At 38.4% G+C, this 20,909-nt stretch overlaps 1 protein-coding gene across 1 annotated transcript; it reads left to right on the forward strand.

Annotated features, from left to right (window-relative positions):
* The first annotated feature begins 1,417 nt into the window (after positions 1–1,417).
* LOC149557759 (threonine--tRNA ligase, chloroplastic/mitochondrial 2-like) lies at positions 1,418–3,278 on the forward strand. Its single transcript, XM_089830441.1, has 4 exons — positions 1,418–1,453; positions 2,696–2,767; positions 2,822–3,004; positions 3,108–3,278. Exons 1-4 carry the CDS (start codon positions 1,418–1,420, stop codon positions 3,276–3,278), a joined length of 462 nt encoding a protein of 153 aa, XP_089686567.1.
* Positions 3,279–20,909: the final 17,631 nt, after the last annotated feature.

The following is a 20,909-nucleotide window of genomic DNA, read 5'->3' on the forward strand; positions in this document are numbered from 1 at the left end:
TCATCAATGGCTACTTCCACGTCAGTTTGGTCCCATCTCCTGGCAATAAGAACTATTTCATCAAAACCCCAAATCTTACATGGACATTGTATTTTTATTCTGCCATATTTTGTGTAGCTTAATCCTTGATTCCTTCACTTGCCACACAAATTGTGCCAATAAAGGCCTGGTTTTCTTTGGCTATTTCTACATTGATATTGGTTGGTTTCTGTGACATGTTAGCATAAATGTGGGCAACCAATACGCTATTGATTTTGGGAGGATGTAAAATGCTACATGCCTATCAACCCCAAATACTACAAAATACATTTAATTTATAAATAACAATGTGCATGGTTGGGGTTAACGAGTAGTTCATCCATGTGCTTGGTTCTGATTTGATGAAAACTAAATCTCTTAATAACCTGCCTCAAAAAAAAATTTGACAATTGAGATTGGATATTAAAAACCACATATCTGGCTGTTTGGATGGTTTGCTTGTAACTATGTAATTAATGCATTGGATTCTGGTTGGATCAGAATTTTGCTAATACCCATTTTGTCTGAATTGTTAAGGTAGCTCTTCCACAAGAATTTTTTTCTGCTTTAGATAACTTGCATTTCATTGCAGGTTTCTGCGGTGTATTGATTGGAAAGTAATAGTGGCTCATTTAATAAAATTATCAAATTTGTGGGATACTCAGTTTTAGAACCTGCACAAACATACTCATGTTAAATATTTTTATGGATCTGTCCAAAGAGTTCTATCCATGATTTTGATGTATTAGATTTTAAAGGTTTGCATGGATAATGATCAGTTCTAGTTAGGGGTTGAGGTGCAGGTTTTTCCCTTTTGGCATGAAACACCTGTTAGTGCTCTAGTATTATGCATTTTATCAAGCTCCAGGGCATTAAGGACAAATTTCATAGGTCCGTTGTGTAATGACATAGGGTGGAGCCATTAGTAAATCTTACAGCTAAGGACTAATACAAATTTTAATATTGCCAACCTTGGAGATGCATCTTAGTGAAAGGCTTATGATGCTCATAATTGTTATTTTAACAATGTGATTTAGCAAATATGGTAGGTGATAGTTTCAATTTCCCTGATGTCTTCTTTTAACTCTTAGGCAGTGTTTCTCTGAGCTTCTAGGACTGAGGGATGCAGGGAAATAGTTTTGAGGACGGCAATTTTTTTCCAAAAGGTTATGGCTACTAAAGTAACTTCAAGAAACTAGGAGAAGCTGAAATTTTGAAAAGTAAATACAATGTACTGAATTTGCAATGACCATCTTCCCACCCCTACCTTCTAGAGGCTTTAACTTTTAAAAGTTTTTCTTTAACAAATTATCTTTTTTTAGAACATTATGCAGAAAATGATGCAGGCTGTCTAGTTCTAAGAAAGATGGCATCCTTTCCGAGTCTCTGAGTCTTGAGGATGTCTGGAACATCAGGAACATCTTCCACTCCCCAGGTAATGCAATATGCATTCCCATGGAACATTGCATTAAGGCTGTCTTTTGGATGACAACTCTTTCTTCTATGGGGTACTTGATGTCATGGTTATATGTTGGGAAGATTGTTCCATTGGTAGAACTTTGTTGTTCTTGATGCACTTCTAGAGATTCATAAATATGTAAATAGGCATTGACATACAAGAAACTTCATGATAGATGAGAAATCAATACAAGATTGTATGTAAGGATTTCATGTCATACCCACCCCATGATTAATCTATTTCAAATAATGTATCAATATGGGGCAAAGGTGTCGTGGTCACAAGAAGTATATAATACTTAAATTGGCAAATGGATATTAAGTAAAGCTCTTGAAGAATTGACTATTTCAGAAACAACATATCATTGTCACTGATTATACAAAATTGATAAAGAATCTCCTATTGAGTTTGAGATTCAAATCACATGTTTTAGAAAATAACAAATATTTCACTGTTAGTAAATTGAATGCTTTTGTGATGTCTGGCAACTCGTTCGACAATTATTATGTTTGATGGGCATGATGAATTGTCTCTTCTGCAAAGCTTCGTATATGAATTCATTTTTCATGCAATAGATTTAATTTTAATCAAATAATCCATATTTAATAAAAAGCCAAAGAACAGTATTAGTAATAGAATAAAAAATCCTATGTCACACAGATCTGTCATGGCAGTTATACTTTATATGCAAAAATCTATAGTTTTTATGACCATTTTAAAAATAATTGTCTATAATACTATATTGAGGAACACATGCTTGATAACTTATTCTGCCCCATTTTCAAGGCATGAAGTATTTAACATTCAAAGACGTTGAAAAAGAGTTGGTACTGCTCCCTAAATTAATCTTTAACAAGCAAGAGAAACCATGTTTACTATAGATTTTAAGCTAATCATTTAGAAATATCTTAAGAGGCATTCAGAGCATTTTTCACAGGCGAGAATAGAAAATATTAGACACTAAATCATTATTTTGAATTTGACCCCACTTTATTTTGGCCTTTGTTCATTTTCTCTTTTAGTATCAGTTTTAATCATTTCTACAAGGAGATGAGACTTGTTCTATTATACATCTATGTGAACACCAATTTAAAACTGATAAAATGAATCTATCTTCAATCTAGTAGGTGTCAGGGGCTACAGTTTCAAGATTTGTTTGAAATTTACAAGTCAATCTATCTCTTTTATATTGCTTAAGAGTTTCATTGTTTGTCACAGGATGATGCACATATCTTCTGTTTGCCTAGTCAGATCAAGGAAGAAATAAGATCTGTTCTAGATCTTACAGAAGTAATATAGTCTCAATTTGGTTTTAAGAGCTATGAAGTCAACTTATCAACAAAGCCTGAGAAAGCAGTGGGTAGTGATGATATTTGGGAGAAAGCGACTTTTGCTTTGAAATACGGCCTTCAAGACAAGGGTTGGGATTATTCTGTTGATGAAGGAGGAGGTGCATTTTATGGTCCAAAGATTGATCTTAAGATTGAAGATGCCCTTGGAAGAAAGTGGCAATGCTCAACAATTCAGGTAAACATATTTGGCCTATACTCATGAATTTTAATTAGTATAATCTTGGGGAGTTGACTTTGATTTTTCTAATCAAAATAATACTGTGGACATCTGTATGTAGGTGGATTTTAATTTTCCTGAGCGATTTGATTTATTCTATGTTGATTCAAACTCAGAGAAACACAGGCCAATAATGATTCATAGAGCTATCCTAGGATCTCTTGAACGCTTCTTTGGCATATTAATAGAGAATTACACTGGTGATTTTCCCTTGTGGCTGTCTCCAATATAAGCCCGTCTTTTACCTGTAACAGACACCCAGGTCTATAGATTGATTGCATGTTCATATTTTGTTTTTCCTACAAAGGGTTTCAGGTTGACTAATTAATATTGGAATTCAACAGGTACCGTACTGTTAGAAAGTGGTGGAAATGATGAGGAAAAAAAATATTAGAGCAGAAATATCATATGGTGAGCGTCTTAGCAAACTAATTCGAAATTCAGAAACACAGAAGATACCATTAATGGCTATTGTGGGGCCAAAGGAGGTGGAGAGTGAAACTTTAACTATTCATTCAAGGCATGGTGGAGAACTAGGAATGATGACCGTCAATGAGGTTATAGAAAAAATTGAACAAGCAGTAGCTGCCAGAAGTTTTGTGTAGTGGATGGTTGGAAATGGTTGTCATGACAGTTTTTGCAGGACAATAACCTTTTATTGTTTTCATTATCTTTTTTGATAGCTGAGAAAATTAGTAATGAAAGCCAAGAAGCTTTTTTCCATCTAGAAAATATTTTTTTAGGCAACATATTTTAGTTCACACATCCGTATTCCCAACTGTTGTTGGTATCAATTTCCTATGCTATTTCATGTTGTATTTAAACCTCCACTATGGGAAGATGTGTCAATATTTATTTATTGTAGGCACAGATCAATCTGTCCAAATAATTACTATGAATATTCATCATTCAACATGGTGAATATTCATCATACAAATGCTAGATATTAAAAGCTGATAAGATTTTTATGGCCTCAGAAACAAATGTAATAAATTTGATTAAATAACCATTCTGACATGTGTCTAGGCTTCTTGTTGGTGTGAGCTTTATGACAGACAACACAAACTAAAATACCAAGGGGTACTTTATCCTCTCTTGATCAAAATCTTTATGTTCTAAACAGATGAACTATGTGATCACAAAGACAACTCCAAGGTTCCAAATGTGTGTGTTTTTAATGTCCAGGACAGACTATCATGGTAGGATGATTTGTTGAAAACCTCCAAGGATACTTACATGGTTATTCAAGATTTGATCATTCAACTTTTGAATTTGCCTTTTCTTTTTTCTTTTTTTGAAATTTTGTGGGTTTAACACTTACAAAGATTTCTGAAATGAAGTGTAAAAGAGTAGGTTTTATGAAGATAATTTTAACCTTATACTAATCCAATGAACTTAGCGCCCGTTTGGTTGCGGGCATAGGAATTGAGAATAGGCATGTAATATTGGGAATAGGAATGGCATAGGAATTGAGAATAGGCATGATCTGATGCTTTGGGGCTCAGTAGCCGAGAAAGTGGGCAGTGAATTGCAACAAAGCTACTACTTGCAAGACACTACAGTTCTAGTGGTTAAGGGAGGCCATGTTACTGAGTTCAATGGAAGAGTACTCAACACCACAGGTAATACACAACTGATGATCAATCTCCAAATTCTAGAGATAGCGGAGTTAAATTCATGGTTCGATGACAATGTTAAGGACAATGGTGAGCCATCGATTAGCTATGCCCCACAACCTCCTGCAGTATTGAGAATGACAATTCATGACATACATGATCAAACTGTGTGTTCTACTTGTGCTATAAAGTGCATTGTGAAAGAAACCATTATAGAGCTCAACACAGACAAGCTATCCTACCCAGCTTGCCCCAACCAAGTGGCAGGAAAGCAATGCAAGAAAAAGTTGTCTGAAAATGCAAATGAAGAATGGTATGGTAAAAAATGCGACAAGCAATTTACGGAATGCAATTATAGCTACATGGTCCGCCTATAATTGCAAGACCACACTGGGGAGCTATGGGCAACCGCATTTGATGAAGGAGCAATACAACTGCTCGACATGACTGCGAACACATTGCTAGAGCTAGCAGCTGAAGATGATGCTTGTGGCAGGGCTGCTGTGGCGGAGACGGTAGTTGGCATCGCCACCACAGTGGCCCTGCCATATTTCTAACCACGGATGTCACAATTGTGACATCCGCACATGCATTGCGACGAAATAAGCGTCGCATGCATAGCGATGCCATCGCAATTGATGATTTTGCATCGCAATTGCAACACATTTGCAAACATTGCGACGGCCAGCAGCGTCGACAACACCGTCACAAGTTTCCATGGACGTCGCAAGTGCGATGCCCACGAAAGAATTGTAAAGGCTACCACCTCAGAAAACCTGAGGGCAGATGCTGATGCCACCCCGTTGCAATGCATGGTGAAGACGTCAAAATTGCGACGGGAACCACATCCATTGCGACGGGAGCAATGATCGGATAGAATGTTGAGCTTGCGATGGATAGGTGTCAAAATTGCGACGTCCAAGAATAGACGTCGTAATTTGTGACTAAAAAACAATGACGTCTATTTCCGTCGCAGTGGCGACACATTTGCGTTACAATTTTGACACTTAGCTATCACAAATCGATGCCAAATGTATTAGTGTATAATAGAAGCTTTGGTACAAGATTTTACAAGCTGAGGTACAAGATTTTACAAGCTGTACAGGAGGTATTTACAAGCTCCATTAGATTTTGGATATTTGGTTGGAACACCAAGGGAACAAGCAGGTGTTTTATGGGATAGTGGGTGAATGGATGAGGGATAGGATAGTGATAGATAATGGATTAGTCTTAGTACACAAGGCGCCTAAATTACCAAGTTTTCACCAAGGTACCTATCCAAGGTGCTTGAATTGCCAAGTTTTCACCATTGGACGCTTATTTCTCTTTACTATTTTTAAAAAAAAAATTCAAAAGCTGGGTATACCAAGGATCTTCAAGCATAGGACTTCTTGAGATGAATGATGTTAGTAGGATCATTCAAGAGTTCTCCTTCTGGTGTAGATAGCTGATAGGCTCCAGAGCCAAAGGAAGTAGTGACAACATAAGGACCAAGCCATGTAGGTTCAAACTTGCCTTTCTTTTCTCGATCTGCTTGGACTTTCATGTTTTCTTTGAGGACCATGTCACCTGGCTGAAAGTGTCGTGGAAGCACCTTCTTATTGAAATTCCTTTTGAGACGAGTTTGATAGACTGTGAGATGATCATAGGCTTGTTGTCACTTCTCGTCGAAGATATCTAGCTGGGTGAGCCGAGCTACTCTGTATTCTTCATTTGATATTTGCCCTTGCAAAGATATGTGCAAGGAGGGAAGTTCAACCTCTATAGGTAGTACCACTTCGGCACCATAGACTAGGGAGTATGGAGTTGTGCCTGTGGATGTACGGAAGGAAGTTTGATAGGCCCATAGGGCTGGATTTATTTGTAGGTGCCAATCATGACCGAAATCATTGACAACTTTCTTTAGGATTTTGAGGAGGGTTTTGTTAGTTGCCTCTGCCTGGTCGTTACCTTGTGGGAAATATGGGCTAGAAAAGCGGTGATGGATGTGGAGGGAAGTGCATAATTCTTCCATGTTGAGATTTTCAAAATTATCTCCATGGTTGGTGAAGATGGTGGATGGGATGCCGAAGTGGCAAACAATGTGGTACAAGATGAACTTGGAGACCTGAACTCCTGTAGCTGAGACTAGGGGGACTGCTTCCACCCATTTAGTGAAATAGTCTGTAGCTGTTATTATCCATTTATGTCCATCAGATGAGAGGGGTGTGATAGTTCCAACTAGATCAAGGCCCCAACAAGCGAAAGGCCAAGGTGGTGCAATAGGCTATAGATTCTGTGCTAGAGCGTGCACAAGATTTGCATGTTGCTGACATGGGAGACACTTTCTGAAAAAGTCATAGGAGTCTTCTTCAATAGTAGGCCAATAGTAGTCTTCTCTAAGGATTTGTCGCGCTAGGACAATACCACTCATGTGGGCACCACAAAGTCCATAGTGTACTTCCTTTAACACCATCGTGGCCTCATTTTGGTCTAAACATCAAGAGTATCATGATAACCCCGACGATATAGGGTATTGGCTATGATAACATAGTGGGATGATTTTTGGATGAGGTTCTGGCGTTGGGTACGTGTGAGGTGAGGGGATATGATACGATCATTAAGGTAAGCGTGAATCTCATGGTACCAAGGGGATTGGGGACCAACTAAGATACAAACACGGTTTGAATCCTCATTTGCATAGGCGGGTGTGAGGAGCTGCTCCACTAAAAACTCATACTGTGTAGCTGTTTGGGGAATTTCCAAGAGCGAGCCTATAGTAGCCATAGCATTTGCTGCTTTATTCTGTATTCGAGGCACTTGTGTAAACTGAAGCCTTGTAAAATGCTGGGTTAGCTGATCAACTAGCTCTTTGTAGGGAAATAGCTTTTCATCTTTGGTTTGATATTCATTTAGGGCTTGCTTGATGATGAGCTGAGAATCACCAAAGATTTGTAGCTCAACAATGTTCCATTCTGTAGCTATCTTTAATCCTACTATGAGGGCCTCATATTCAGCTATATTGTTGGTGCTAGGGAATTGTAGCTTGAAGGCTTTTGGAATGTAATCTCCTTGAGGTGTGACCAACAATATTCCTACCCCTGATCCATGAGATGTGTATGAGCCATCAAAATAAAGTTTCCATGGGGGTTGTTCTTCAATTAGATAGATATGCTCATCTGGAAATTCTGTGATCAACGGATAAGCATCTATTAGAGGTGCATCAGCTAGGTGATCTGCTATAGCTTGCCCTTTGATTGCCTTTCTATCCACATACTGGATGTCAAATTCGCTAAGGAGCATAACCCATTTGACCAAATGGCCTGTAAGTGTTGTTTTGGAGAGCATATACTTGAGAGGGTCAATCTTAGAGACTAGTTGGATGGTATGACTTAGGATGTAATGGCGAAGCTTTTGAGTTGAGAAAACAACTATCAAAAAAGCTTTTTCCATAGGAGTATAATTGAGTTCATAACCAACTAGGGTTCTACTGATGTAGTAGATGGCTCTTTCTCTGCCATAGTCATCGAGCTATGCTAGAAGTGCCCCTAGAGCAGTAGGCATTGCTAATAAGTACAAAATTAGGGGACGACCAAGAACTGGTGGAACCAAGATAGGGGGATTGGTGAGATACTGCTTGAGCTGATCGAAGCTGCACTGACATAAAGGATCCCACTTGAAGTTCTCATCCTTCTTTAGTAAATGTGAAAATGGTGTACACTTATCTGCAAGCTGGGAGATGAAGCGCCGGACAGATTGAAGCTTTCCCTAAAGAGAGCGAAGCTATCGCAGTGTCTAGGGAGGAGGCATGTCTAAGATAGCCTTGACCTTCTTGGGGTCAATCTATATACCTCGTTTAGACACTATAAAGCCTAGAAGCTTGCCAAATGTGACCGCAAAGACACACTTCTTGGGATTCAGCATGAGATGATATTTGGCTAACCTATCAAAGACTTTCTCCAGGTCAGCAAGATGATCCATGAAGGTATGAGATTTGACCAAGATATCATCCACATAATCCTCCAAAATGCTATGGATGAGATCATGAAAGATGGCTGTCATAGCTCTTTGATAGGCAGCCCCAGCATTCTTTAGGCCAAAAGGCATCATATTGTAGCAAAAGGTTCCCCAAGGGGTAGTGAATACTGTCTTATGCTAATCCTCTTCTGCAATCTTGATTTGATTATACCCAGAAAATCCATCCATGAGGGACAAAATTTCATGTCTAGCTGTAAGATCTACAATCATATCTATGTTGGGCAAGGGAAAATCATCTTTTGGACAGGCTTTGTTAAGATCTCTGAAATCAGTGCAGATTCTGATGTCACCAGAAGGCTTAGTGACGGGGACCATGTTGGAGATCCACTCTGAATAGTCAATAGGTTGGATAACCTTAGCAACTAACATTCTTTCTAACTTAGCTTTGACCAGTAATGCCACCTTGGGGTGCATTTTTCTAAGCTTTTGTCTGACGGGCTTGATCTATGGATTGACTACAAGATGATGAACTACAAACTTTGGATCAAGCCCTGGCATGTCTTGATATGACCATGCAAATTGGCCAATGTTCTCTCTTAAGACCTCAAAGAGGAGATCAGCTTTGTCTTGTGATAGGGATGCATCAATGTGAACAAACCTAGGGATCTCTGAAGAACCGATGTTGACTTCCCTAGTATCCTCAATTAGAATAGAAGATATCTCTGGTCGATTATCTTGAGGAGGTAATGCTAAATCCTCATGTTCTGCTTATGGCTCTGGATGTTCCCACTGAGGGGTTCTCTTCGCTACCTTAGCTAGTCTCAGATTCACCTTAGTTCCAGTTTTGGGTGTATAGAAACTAGGTTGGGGATTTTCTCCAAAATACCCCTTGGGATCTAGCTTGTAGATATAGGCAGAATCTGGCTTTGTTTTCTTGTGAGGTGTTTTAGCTCCCATGAATCTTAGAAGTGATTTCTCTGATGTGAACTCATCAATGTGTATGACACTTGGTTGGTCTCAATCTATGAGTTGTGGATGGGCGAGTGGTAGGTTAATGAGGTGGATGGATAGTTCTTGGAGAAGAAAGTCTCTGAGGGAGATTTGGTCTAGGATATCATCATAGGCTCTCTTTTCAACTTCCTCAGGAATGTCTTCAATTTCGAAAAGGTCGTGGTGAATGTTCAAAAAAGCGTGATCGTCTGTATTGGTGCCCTTAGTTGTGGGTATGCCAAAGCCAAGACCTGACTTCAATTCCCACTTGTGTGCGTCGATGGGGCACTGCATGCCTCTTTCTTCTGGTCCTAGACCACCACCTTGATAGTTCCATTTGTCAGTGATGAGCTTATGTTCTTGGGGATACTTCTGGCTGAAGTGATCAAGGCATGCCTGATTCCTTTGAGGTGCATCCTTATGTAACCAATTGTTGATATCTGCAGTGAGCTCCTCATGAAGAGGGATTTTCGAGGATACAAAGGTTGTTGGGCCAAACTGTTTGTATTAAGGAGGTGGAATCTCCTTAGCTTTGTGATATGTTGGTCATCCATGGGCATGTGGATCAAGTGGGAGTGCCCCAACAACAAATGCATCCGATAGACTATACTCTCCATAGCCCTTGTTATTGATCTTCACGGTAGACACGTTAGAGGCGAGGATGGTTTCTGGATCATTACAAGTGTGGGATGAGCTGGTGATGGATGTGCCGATATCAATTCTAGGGCAATGGTTTGTATATGAAGCTTCAACTGCATTGCAGTAAGCAAAGGGTTCTGGATCGGCATGGATGGTTACCTCAGTGCCTTGATGCAGAAATTTGATGCACTAATGGTAAGTGGATGGAATGGCTTTCATGGCATGAATCCATGGGCGACTGAGGAGGATGTTGAATGGTAGGTTTAGATCAATAACATGGCAGAGTGTTTCTTCGATGACTGGCCCAACCTTGATTGGTAGAAAAAAAGTTCCTTCTGTGGTTCTTTCCAAGTTGTCATAAGCTTTGATGGTGATAACCTCGCTGATGATATCTGCCTCAGTATACCTAGCTTGTTTTATGAATTTTAGGGTGCAAATATTCAAGGCTGATCCATTATCTATCATTACTCTTTTCACGGCAAAATTGGATACCATGATGGCTATGCGAAGTGGAAGGGTGTGATCTGGCTCGACCACGGTTATGTCAATGGGTTTGAACGATAGGGCACATGAGGATGAAAGGTGTCCAACAAGATTGCGAAAATTAGTAGCATTGATATCAAAAGGGACATGGGATTCTATGAGAGCACTTTCAAGGATGTTCTTGTACACAGGACTAGTGTGAAGAAGGTCTAAAATGGAGATTTGGGTTGGCATGTTCCCAAGGTGTTCCAAGATATTGTATTGGCTTTTTGATGGAGCTGATGGTGTTGGTGAAACGGGTGGGCCTGCGATGTTAAATTGAGCTCTTCGAGTGGTGACTGCACACTCATTGTTTGGTCCTTGGATTTTGATAACATTGACAGAAGGCTCTTTCTCAGATATACAATCTATAAGGCTACCATAGTCTATATAGGATGAAGTGTGGTCATTGTTCTTCCCATGTTGTTGGTTTGGCTGACGGTTGTTGGTGTTGTTGTTGTTGGTTTGGATAGGTGCTTTTCCAGGATTTTGATTGTTGTGAGGAGGAAAAGCATTTTGATAGATCTGTAAGCCTGCATTGGGAGAGGTTTGGGCACCAACAGTGATTTCCTTCTAATCAATGAGGTCCTGCACATAGTCTTTCAGTTTCATGCATCTAATGGTAGTGTGACCTTTTACCCTATGAAATTTGCAATACTCATTGTCTTTGTACCATGCAGCTTTGGATTGGCTTGGGTCAATTTGTTGGGTAGAAGGAAATTTGATGAGGTTTTCCTTGACTAATTTCTCAAAAATGACATCCAATGGCTCACCAAGGGGTGTATAGTTTCTAGGTGTAGGTCAGAATCTGGGCTTTTGTCCTGCAGCTACATTGATGGCATTAGCTTGATTGCTAGACCTTTGAAAGTTTGGTCTTGGATTGTGGTTTTGATAGCTGTGGTTATTCTGCTATTGGTAGTTGATAGCTTGTTGATTGTTTGGTTGATAGGGTGGGTTGGACTGGTTGTGAGAAGGACCAACAATATTCACATGTCTGGTGTCAGTGACGCCATCTGTTGCAACATGCTTGTTTTTTTCCAATACCTAGACTTGTCATTGGAATGTGATTGATTTTGGTTGGCTTCCTTGTAAATCTTGACCACACCATCTTTAATGAGTCCTTGCTCAAGGATCATTCCTTTCTCTTTGATATCTTTGTAGGTCTGCAAATAGTTCATGGTCATGTGGTGAGCCAAGCTAGGATGGGCATTATCAATAAACATTTTCTCCAAATGGCGCTCTGGCAAGGTGCAAGATATGCGGGTGGTAAGGGTTTGCCATCTTTGCAGATATTCGGGAAGGCTTTCTCCACCTTTTTGATTGGTGTGGACAAGATCAACTACTGATAGCTCTGTTTCCACAAGATGGGCATATTGGGCTACAAATGCCTTAGATAATTCAGCAAAAATTTTAATTGTGCCATAGGGGATTCTATAAAACCATTCAAGAGCTGGTCCAGCCAAGCTTTTGGGAAAGAGACGCAAGAGGAAGACATCATCGTATGCCACTTCTTGGAAGTGCATGTAAAATTCTTTGATATGTGTGACAGGGTCTCCTTTTCCTCTAAATTTGTCAAATTTGGGTGTCTCAAAATGCTTGGGGAATGGTGTCATGGTAATGGCTCTGTGAAACAGGTAAGGGAACACATTCTCAAACTTGAAATTTTTTGGATCATTTCCCTCTTGGATGTTCTTCAAAGTTTTTTTCATGGCTTCCCATTCTGAATTAATGGGTGATGGCTGGGGTGCCCCCAATGTAGGAGTGCCTTGAGGTAGGTATGCACTAGATGGGGCCACTAAATATGGATGGCTGTAAGGGATTTACTGATAGGGATTGTACATTGTTTGGGCAGCTGCATGGTGGATGACAGTTTGCTGAGGGGGAGGTGGCACATAGTGTTGCATGTGTTGCGAGGCTTGCTGTTGATATGGGATTTGAGGTTGGGATTGAGGAACATAAGCTGGCTGTGGAATAAATGAATTGCTTTTTGGAGGTAAGGTATAAGATGGTTGTGAAGCTTGGGGAAAGGATTGGGGGGCTTGTGGGGTTTGACCAAGGTATGTGGGTTGCGCCCCCATTTGGGATGGTACCTACAAATAATTGGTGGTTGGCTGGATTGGTGGGTTACCTCCTAGAAGTGGCATTGAAAAGTAGTTGGTAATAGGAGGTAATGGATTAGTTGGTGGTGGAGGTGGTGGGAATTGAAAGCTAGGAAATGGAATTGATGGGGTTTGATAGCTTGGTGGCTAGATTTGGAAGCTTGGTAGAGTGGTGGCGGGAGCTTGGGTCACTTGAGAGCTAGGAAAAACATTGGTAGTAGCTTGTGGGGTTTGATAGTTTTGTGGAGTGAGAGTAGTAGCTTGTGGATTTGTGGTTGATGGCACTGAGCTCTCAAGACCTAATGGAAATGATGGGATTGTGCTTTGGGCTATGGTGAACAAGCTGGGGGTGATGAAAGGTTGATTACTTGGCCCCATGGGCGGCATCCCTATTGTATATTGCTAAGGTTGGCCAAAGATGCTAGCACTGATTTGGGAGATGGGTGGATTTGGAAGGCTGGGTTGGGGAGCAGCAGCAGCAATAGTGAAGGGCATGAACGGTGAGGTGTTTTGGGTAAAGAGGGTTTGGAGCGAAGAGGTATGAACCAAGGATGGAGTGGTGGTGGCTGGGTTGGCTTGCGGCATGGAAATTTCAACTTGGGTGAATGATGGTATGTTTAGGTCTGTTGGATCATATGGATTGGCTGGAGGCTCTTCTTTTGGCATATATTGAGGATAATTTGGATCATAAGAGCCTATGGGTGGTGGTAGCTGCCCAAACAATGGGTGAGATGGATCTGATAATGGAGGAGGTCTTCCAAAGTCAAAGGTTCCTACATTGTCCCTTCGAAAATTAGCCATGATTGTCTCTTTGTTCTTGTCTATAATGGCGTTTACCAATACTACATTTCCTGGTTGGTTCATGAAAGCTTCAATGTCAGTAGATGATGACATAGCTTTCTCTGGGCTGAAGGATGGCTGAGTGCTCAAGGGGGGTGAGGTTGTTTGATCCAAATGATAGGGCTCCATTGTTTCTTTCTTCTTGGCTAAGCAAGTGACGGGTGGCATGAAAAATGCTCCTAGGGATGAGATGCAACAAATGCTGGTGGATGCAAAAGGGAGGAAGGCTTTTCTATGCAAATGATTTCCTAGGTTGAGGCAAAGCTATATGACAAAACCTAAGGAGGATTGGGTTGGGGATTCTAACTTCAAAGATATGTTGCCAAAGCACAAAAGGTCTGCTTTCCTATGTGCAAGGTTGGTGGTGATTGTGTCAACTTAAGGATAGACTGATGATCCTTTAGGAAGAACACGAGATTGACCACTTGTGTATCTCAACCTTTAGCTCAAGGTGATGAGGGATAACAAGTGGCAAAGCTAGATTACCCTAGACAAAGCTTTGTCAAAGGGATAACCTTGGTGAGATTGGTGGTTTTGAAAGATTTTAGGAATGGCAAACTTTTAGCAAGGTGACAACAATTTTTGAAGGCTTAGATGTGAAGACTTTGGATTGCTGGCTAGATGGTTTGGTACTAAATGAGATGGATGAGCTAATAATGCTTAAGGGGATAACCTAAGATGGCTAACTTTTCTACAAAGATGACTCTAAGGTGAAGCTTATCCAAGAAGGTGTGGAGAAACAAGGGTGTCTAATCATAGAAATCATGCCTAGTTGGTAAGGCATAAGCAGGATTAACTCCTAGATGTTGGCTAAATTTGATGGTGCACTCTAACCAGGCCTCTTGAAGTGCTTCATTGACAGCTTTATCCTCTACTTTGTAGAGTTTGGCAATTCGAGGACTTGGTGTTAGTTCCTTTCTCTTGGCTGAAAGTTCTTGGTATGCTTGAGATGGTTTGAGTTTAACTTTGTGGAACTTTTGTTTGGGTTTGGGTTGCTTTGACATCAATTCTTGAATCTACTTGGCTTTGAGAGACCTCGATTGTTTTTCTTCAACTTGTTCAACTTCTGGAATAGGCAGTGACTATGCTAAGTGTGTCCTAAGCTAGGATTGATCAAGTTTGGCAAACATGCATTCAATAAGTAAAAGACCAAGCAATAGATAGAAACAACCAGATAGAAGTTTTGATTCCCAAAATGTGATACTTGCGCCAAGGAGTGTGTATGTTTTACAAATGTTTTTATCAATCACTTCAAACACATTAACATCTTAGATGGTTGTCTACAAGGCTGATAGTTGGTTTAGCTAGGGAGTCCTCGATATACCCAAGGTACGTGAGGCCCAAATTCGTAGATGAAACCAAAAAGATGCCACACAGCCGAGAGGAGTGGTAACCCACTTCTCCTCTTTCACTTCTCAAGGGTATAAAGTTCGTTGAGGCTTAGCTCGAGTGACAAAATCTTGATCCCAAGAGAGGTGTCTTTCGATTCACCTTCCGGTTCTTATACTCCACCAGAACGCTGGAGTTGAAGTCGTCCAAGGGGTGATGAAATCTCCAAGCAGGCCTCCTAAAAAGAAACAAGGTTTTGGATCCTAATCTTATGCACCCAAGATGGCCTCGAAAGATGACAAGGGGAGAGAAGACTTGGATGACCTTGGGCTAAAAAACACGCTTGTTCTTTTTACCAACTGACTCTTATGTGTGTTGATCTAAACTTTGCAAGCACTCATGTTTAAGAGACAGTGTTCAATTCCAACTTTGAAATGCGCCAACAAAGTAAAATTGAGTGAAGAATGAATACAAGAAGAAGAGTTAGGATCAACAAAAAATTAAACTCGCACGCCCAGAGGCCCTCCACATCAAGTATCAATTAATTTCCTTTAAAGCATTCAAAAGTTGTTGTCATTTTGTTTTAAGCCCAAAGCAAAGATGTGTGAGACTCGATTTGTCAAGCACGCGCCCGGAGGCCCTCCACGTCAATAGTTGTTCAATTTTAGTGCCCAAACTTGAAGTGTGATCGATTTGATCTAGATTTTTGGTCATTTAAAATTTTTGATAAAGTTAAAGCAAATGTTCAAAGACCAAGTGAGTGAGTTAGATTGTGGAACATTTAACACCTTTTTCAAGTAGACCCATCCCCATAAATGGCGTTGAGATTGCAACCAATGGTTGAATTGATGGGTGATTAGAAAAGAGGTGAGTCCAAGGAACTACTCAAATTAATTTTTGCAAATTTTTATTTAACTTAACAAAGTCTCTTAAATGTCCAAAAATCAAACTTTACCTAAATTGCATGTGGAAAAGAGATTTGTTTTGTTCAATTTTAGAAGCTTCAAATGAAGTGTTTGATATTGCAATGGTTAATTGATCCTTGGCATTCAAGATTGGATTTTTTTGTTTTAATCATGCATTCAAGGAAAATTTGATTTTAATCCATGGCATTCAAGAGTGTGTTTAGCAACATGCATTCAAAGACAAGTGATTAAACATTCAAGTTTTTTCCTTTGAGCATTCAAGATTGAGATTTTGTGTGTTGTTTTAAGAACTTTGAAGTGATTTGTTTTAACCTTAGATCATTCAAGATTGTTTTGGACTCAAAAGTGAAAATGACTCTTTGTACTTTGGTTTTCATTCAAGATTTTGTGTTCTAGTTTGCATATTTTAAACTCAAAAATGATATTCCTAGATTGTTTTGATGCATAAAAAACCTAAGAAACATTCAAGATTTTGCAACAAGACATTTGTTTGGAAAAAATAAAAAAGCTTTTAGGACAATTTTTGGCAACCATTTAGGACTCTTAGTTTTCATGAGATTTTTAAAAGAACTTTAAAATATTTGCAAATGAGGTTCATTTATCCTTGATTGATGCTTTGAGTTTGATTTAGATTTTAGTGTGCACTTAGTGTTGATTTTGAACCTTTTGAAATAGAAACTTGAAGTTCTTTTTAAATTCCCAAAAATGAAGTGTTCCTAACTTTGCATGAATGCATCTAAAACTTTGATGTTGCAAAGATGCAAATGATTAGATTGGTTTAGTTTCACTTGTTAAAAGATTTTTTTTTTTTTGCAAATTTTAAATTTTTTAATAGATTTAAGTATAATTTGGGGGTTCATTTTAAGCACTAAAAAGAAGTGTGTATGATTTTGCTTCCTTAAAAAAAAAATGGCCAAGATCTCCCACAAGAAGAAGAAGAAGAAGTAGATGGAATAAAAAGAATATAGACAAAAAGAGGAAGAAGAATTCCAAGTTCTTTGTCCACCTATAAGCTTGAAAAATCTGCAAATACTATGAGATAGACTATGAGTTCCTTTGTCTTCTCCATGCTCATGTGGAGCTACAAAACTAATTTATACAATCCTACCAATCAAAAAAACAAGCAAAATTAGCCAAAATCAGCAAATGACATACAAAACTTGACTAAAAAAGATAATGAAGATGACCCATGCGGGGTCCCACCGGACGTGCCAAAATGTATATGAGCATTGTTAGTATGCTAATAGAAACCAAATTTAAATAAAGCTTCTACAAACTAAACAAATTCATAAACTTCAAGATAGACTAAGATGAGCTCTCAATTGAGAATATGAGCCATTAATGGACTCTCTCAATGAGAAGCTCTCTTGTTGAGTGGCTTTGTCTAAATAGATAGGATGTATGCTCAAGCTTATGCTTCAAAAAGGGCTTCAAATGGAGTTGGAATTTGGGTGTGAGTGTATGGTTTTGATGTAAAATGGCTTCTTAAAATGGCATTATGACTTTACTTCATGGATTGTGTTATTTTGCAAAGGGGAAGGATCCAATTTATAGGCAAGAGGCTTGACGGATTGAGGGCTAAGATGCAAGGATGGGAAAAAGCTCATGGAGGGCTTAGATTGCATGAGAGCAGAACACATGAATTGTGCTTCCTTACAGCCAATCAAGGAGTGACACATGTCACAGGGTGAGAGGATGGAGGAAAGGGGAAGGATGAGTCAACAAAGGAGGCTCAAGGGATAAAATATTCATAAAGACCCTCATAATGGCTTGTAAGAGCAATAAAAGGGCTTGGAAGAGTCATTTATGGCCTTGTGGGCTTCATAAAGTTTTATGGTTGAGATATTTTGAGGGAGATGAGAGCAATTTCGACTTGGGCTTGATTAGGCAAGTTTTAAGCTTGCGTAGGATTGTGCAAATGATTAGAGGATGGATTAGGATGGTTTAGGATTAGCTTAGGGATAGGCAAGTGGATGGCATTTAATGAGGGCGGGTGAAGGAGGAGATATTTGTTAACTTTGGCTTGGATTAGTAAGTTTTAACCCATGTTTAGGGAATGTGACAAGGTTAGGAGGGGATTCGGATTAGGTTTAAAGACATCTTCTAGAAGAGTCTAGACTTTGGATGAGGATAAAGACTTTCTAGAATAGTCTAGAATTTCCTAAGATGAGGATGAAGACTTTCTAGAAGAGTCTAGAACTTCTTAGGATGAGGATAAATTAGATTTTTAGGAAATAAATAAAGTTTTATTTATTTCAAGGGTTTGGGTTGAGGAGATATTTATTAAAACTTTTTTAATAAACATGAGGATTAATATTTAATCTTAATTAAATATTTTGAGTTGGGATTTGGGGTAGGAAATGATGGGATTAGCCTTTAATCAAAATTAAAGAAGGATTAGAAGATTTTGGAAGAGGTTAGTGGTCTTAAGGAAATTGGCCAAGTTTTGGGCAAAAAATGAATTTTTAATTTATTTTGGGTTTTTTGGTCAATTTATTAATTAAATAATTAATAAATAAGAAAATAATGTTTAAATAAGATTTAAACATTTTTGGGAGAGATTCTTTAATTAAATATTTTGAATTAAGATAAAGGGATTTAATGGCATAAAAATAAATTAATTAATTAAATAATTAATTAATTAATAAATGATGATGTAATCAGGAATTTTTTAAAAAATAAAAATACTATATTTTCTAAAGGTTTTTAGGTGTCTATAGTTACTAAGTGAATTTAGACACTGTGAAGTCTAATAGTTCAACCTAGGCATTTCAATGGTTACCGAGCTTTACAGTTTCTACCAAATTAGCAATTTATGTCAAGCAAAGCCACTATTAACGAGATGTATGAAGATTAGTGTTTACTGAGTGCAGTCATGGTAAACAAGTAATTCAGTTTATACCGAGTTACACAATATCTACTAAGTCACCAGTGTATACCAAGTTCGAGACTATATTGAAGTGATCAGTATGGATCAAGCTTCTACTTCTACCAAGAGCATGATGATGTCGAGTAATGAAAGTGGACATTGAGTATCAAAACTTCACCAAGTCAATCTTCAGAACCTGAGTATCTACATATGGACCGACTTTGTAATATTGATGTTAACTTCTATGATGGCAGACTTTGTAATTATGTGAATTGGATTGATATATATGTAATGTACGGTATCATATCAAAGTGAGAAGAATGATGATGATATGAATGTAATGTGGATGTAAGCATGTGAATGTGAATCAATAGCAGACAAAGTGTATTGTAAGGTCATATCAGGAGCAGCAGAGTCATATCTATCACATAAAGGTGATTAGTACTTCAAGGGATCTCAATCAGCAATTCAATTGTAAGTCAGAGACCTATTGTTTCATCCTAACAAGTGAATCAGCTCTAAGTCCTTTAACAAGGTAGACTTAATAGTATTTTCTCAAATCTCTTTACCAAGTGCTTACTTCATTGTATGTTTGTAAAACCTCTAGCAAGCTGGACCTAGCAGTTCTAATTGCTCCTAATAGGGCAGACCAAGATAAGTGATCAACATAAGCCTTAATCGGCCAACTTTATGCTACAACATTGAAGTTTTGTGAGTATCATTGCCACCCTAGTTTTACTTTCTATTTGGAAGATTTATGGGTCACCAGATTATTGTGTTAATGTGTTATGAATGTTTTATGCTTTTATTTTCTCATGCATCCAGTTAGATATGTTATATTGAATGGTAATTGGATTATGCAATCAATTTCTGAATTTGTTAAAGTTTTTGAGGTTACTAATTCACCCCTCCCCTCTCAATAACCTAGCTAGTCTTGAATGTTTCCAAAAATTGGTATTAGAGCATTGTGGTTCTCATGATAAAGTTTGACAGCTTGAGCAAAGATCAAGGACAATGGAGATATTCAGACTTGACAAAGCCATTGACAATCAAAAGCTAGATCTAGAGATGGCCATAGCCTAACTCAAGAAAACAAAGGAGCATCTTTGTCAATCTCTAAAAAGAAGGAATGAATTTGCAAATCAGATGAATGATCATTAGCATATTAAAGAGAAGATTAAAGATTTTTTCCCTTCAAGCAGCTTAGATGAAGCAAATGATGCAATCAAAGAACTTCTAGAAAAGAATGGTTCCCTATAAGAAGAGGTAAGGAAACTGAAAAGAGAACAAGAAATTCAGTCAATAAGATTATGTGAAATCTTGGAATAGAGAAATAAGGAAAAAAAAGAATTGGATGGAAGGAACACTAAAATTCAAAACCAATCCCTTTAGCAAGAAGACCTTATTGATCAACTCTCCAATGCAAATGAAGAAATCATGAGCTTAGGATTTGAAAATGAAAGGATAAGGAATGATCTGAACTCTGAAAGACAAATCAATAAAAGATTGAGGAATGATCTGAATTCTGAAAATCAACTCAATGAAAGGATAATGAAATCCCAAACAGACATGGATCAATTGAATCAGTTAAATAAGTAGAATCTCTATAGGCAAAAGGGTAAAGCAAGAATTGGATACAAAGAAGAAGGAGAATCCTCAAAACAAGGTGCACAAAAGAATCTAAAACCTACTTGTAATCATTGTGGTAAGATAGGTCATATATCAAACAAATGTTGGAGTAATGGAAAAACTAAATTCAATGGAAAATGCTACAATTGTAGTCAACATGGTCATAGGGCTAATGAATGCAAAGAGAAACAAAAATTTGAGGGCAAGTGTCACAAATGTAAGAAACAAGGTCATAAGGCATCTAGATGCATATCTAAGTCACTCAATCTAGTAGAACAAATTGTTAAGGAAATATTCAGTTGGGACTACAACACTTGGTGTAGATGTCATTACTATGGAGAATACAGACACATTGGCATGAACTATGTTAAACATCACATGAGAAGAAAGGATACCACCATAAGATGTTACACATGTACTAAACTTGGTCATATAGCTAAGAATTGC

This window comes from Cupressus sempervirens, chromosome 5, assembly GCF_028749045.1.
Source record: "Cupressus sempervirens isolate cs-2001-9-10 chromosome 5, ASM2874904v1, whole genome shotgun sequence".
NCBI classification, from domain to species: Eukaryota; Viridiplantae; Streptophyta; class Pinopsida; order Cupressales; family Cupressaceae; genus Cupressus; species Cupressus sempervirens.

What these genes read in the sequence shown, in the direction of transcription:
- LOC149557759 (XM_089830441.1), top strand. Translation starts at nt 1,418, where the DNA reads ATGTCTGGAACATCAGGAACATCTTCCACTCCCCAG. An exon ending in CTGTTCTAGATCTTACAGAA is followed by an intron (nt 2,768 to 2,821) that starts GTAATATAGTCT and finishes TTATCAACAAAG; the next exon opens with CCTGAGAAAGCAGTGGGTAG. An exon ending in GGCAATGCTCAACAATTCAG is followed by an intron (nt 3,005 to 3,107) that starts GTAAACATATTT and finishes ATCTGTATGTAG; the next exon opens with GTGGATTTTAATTTTCCTGA.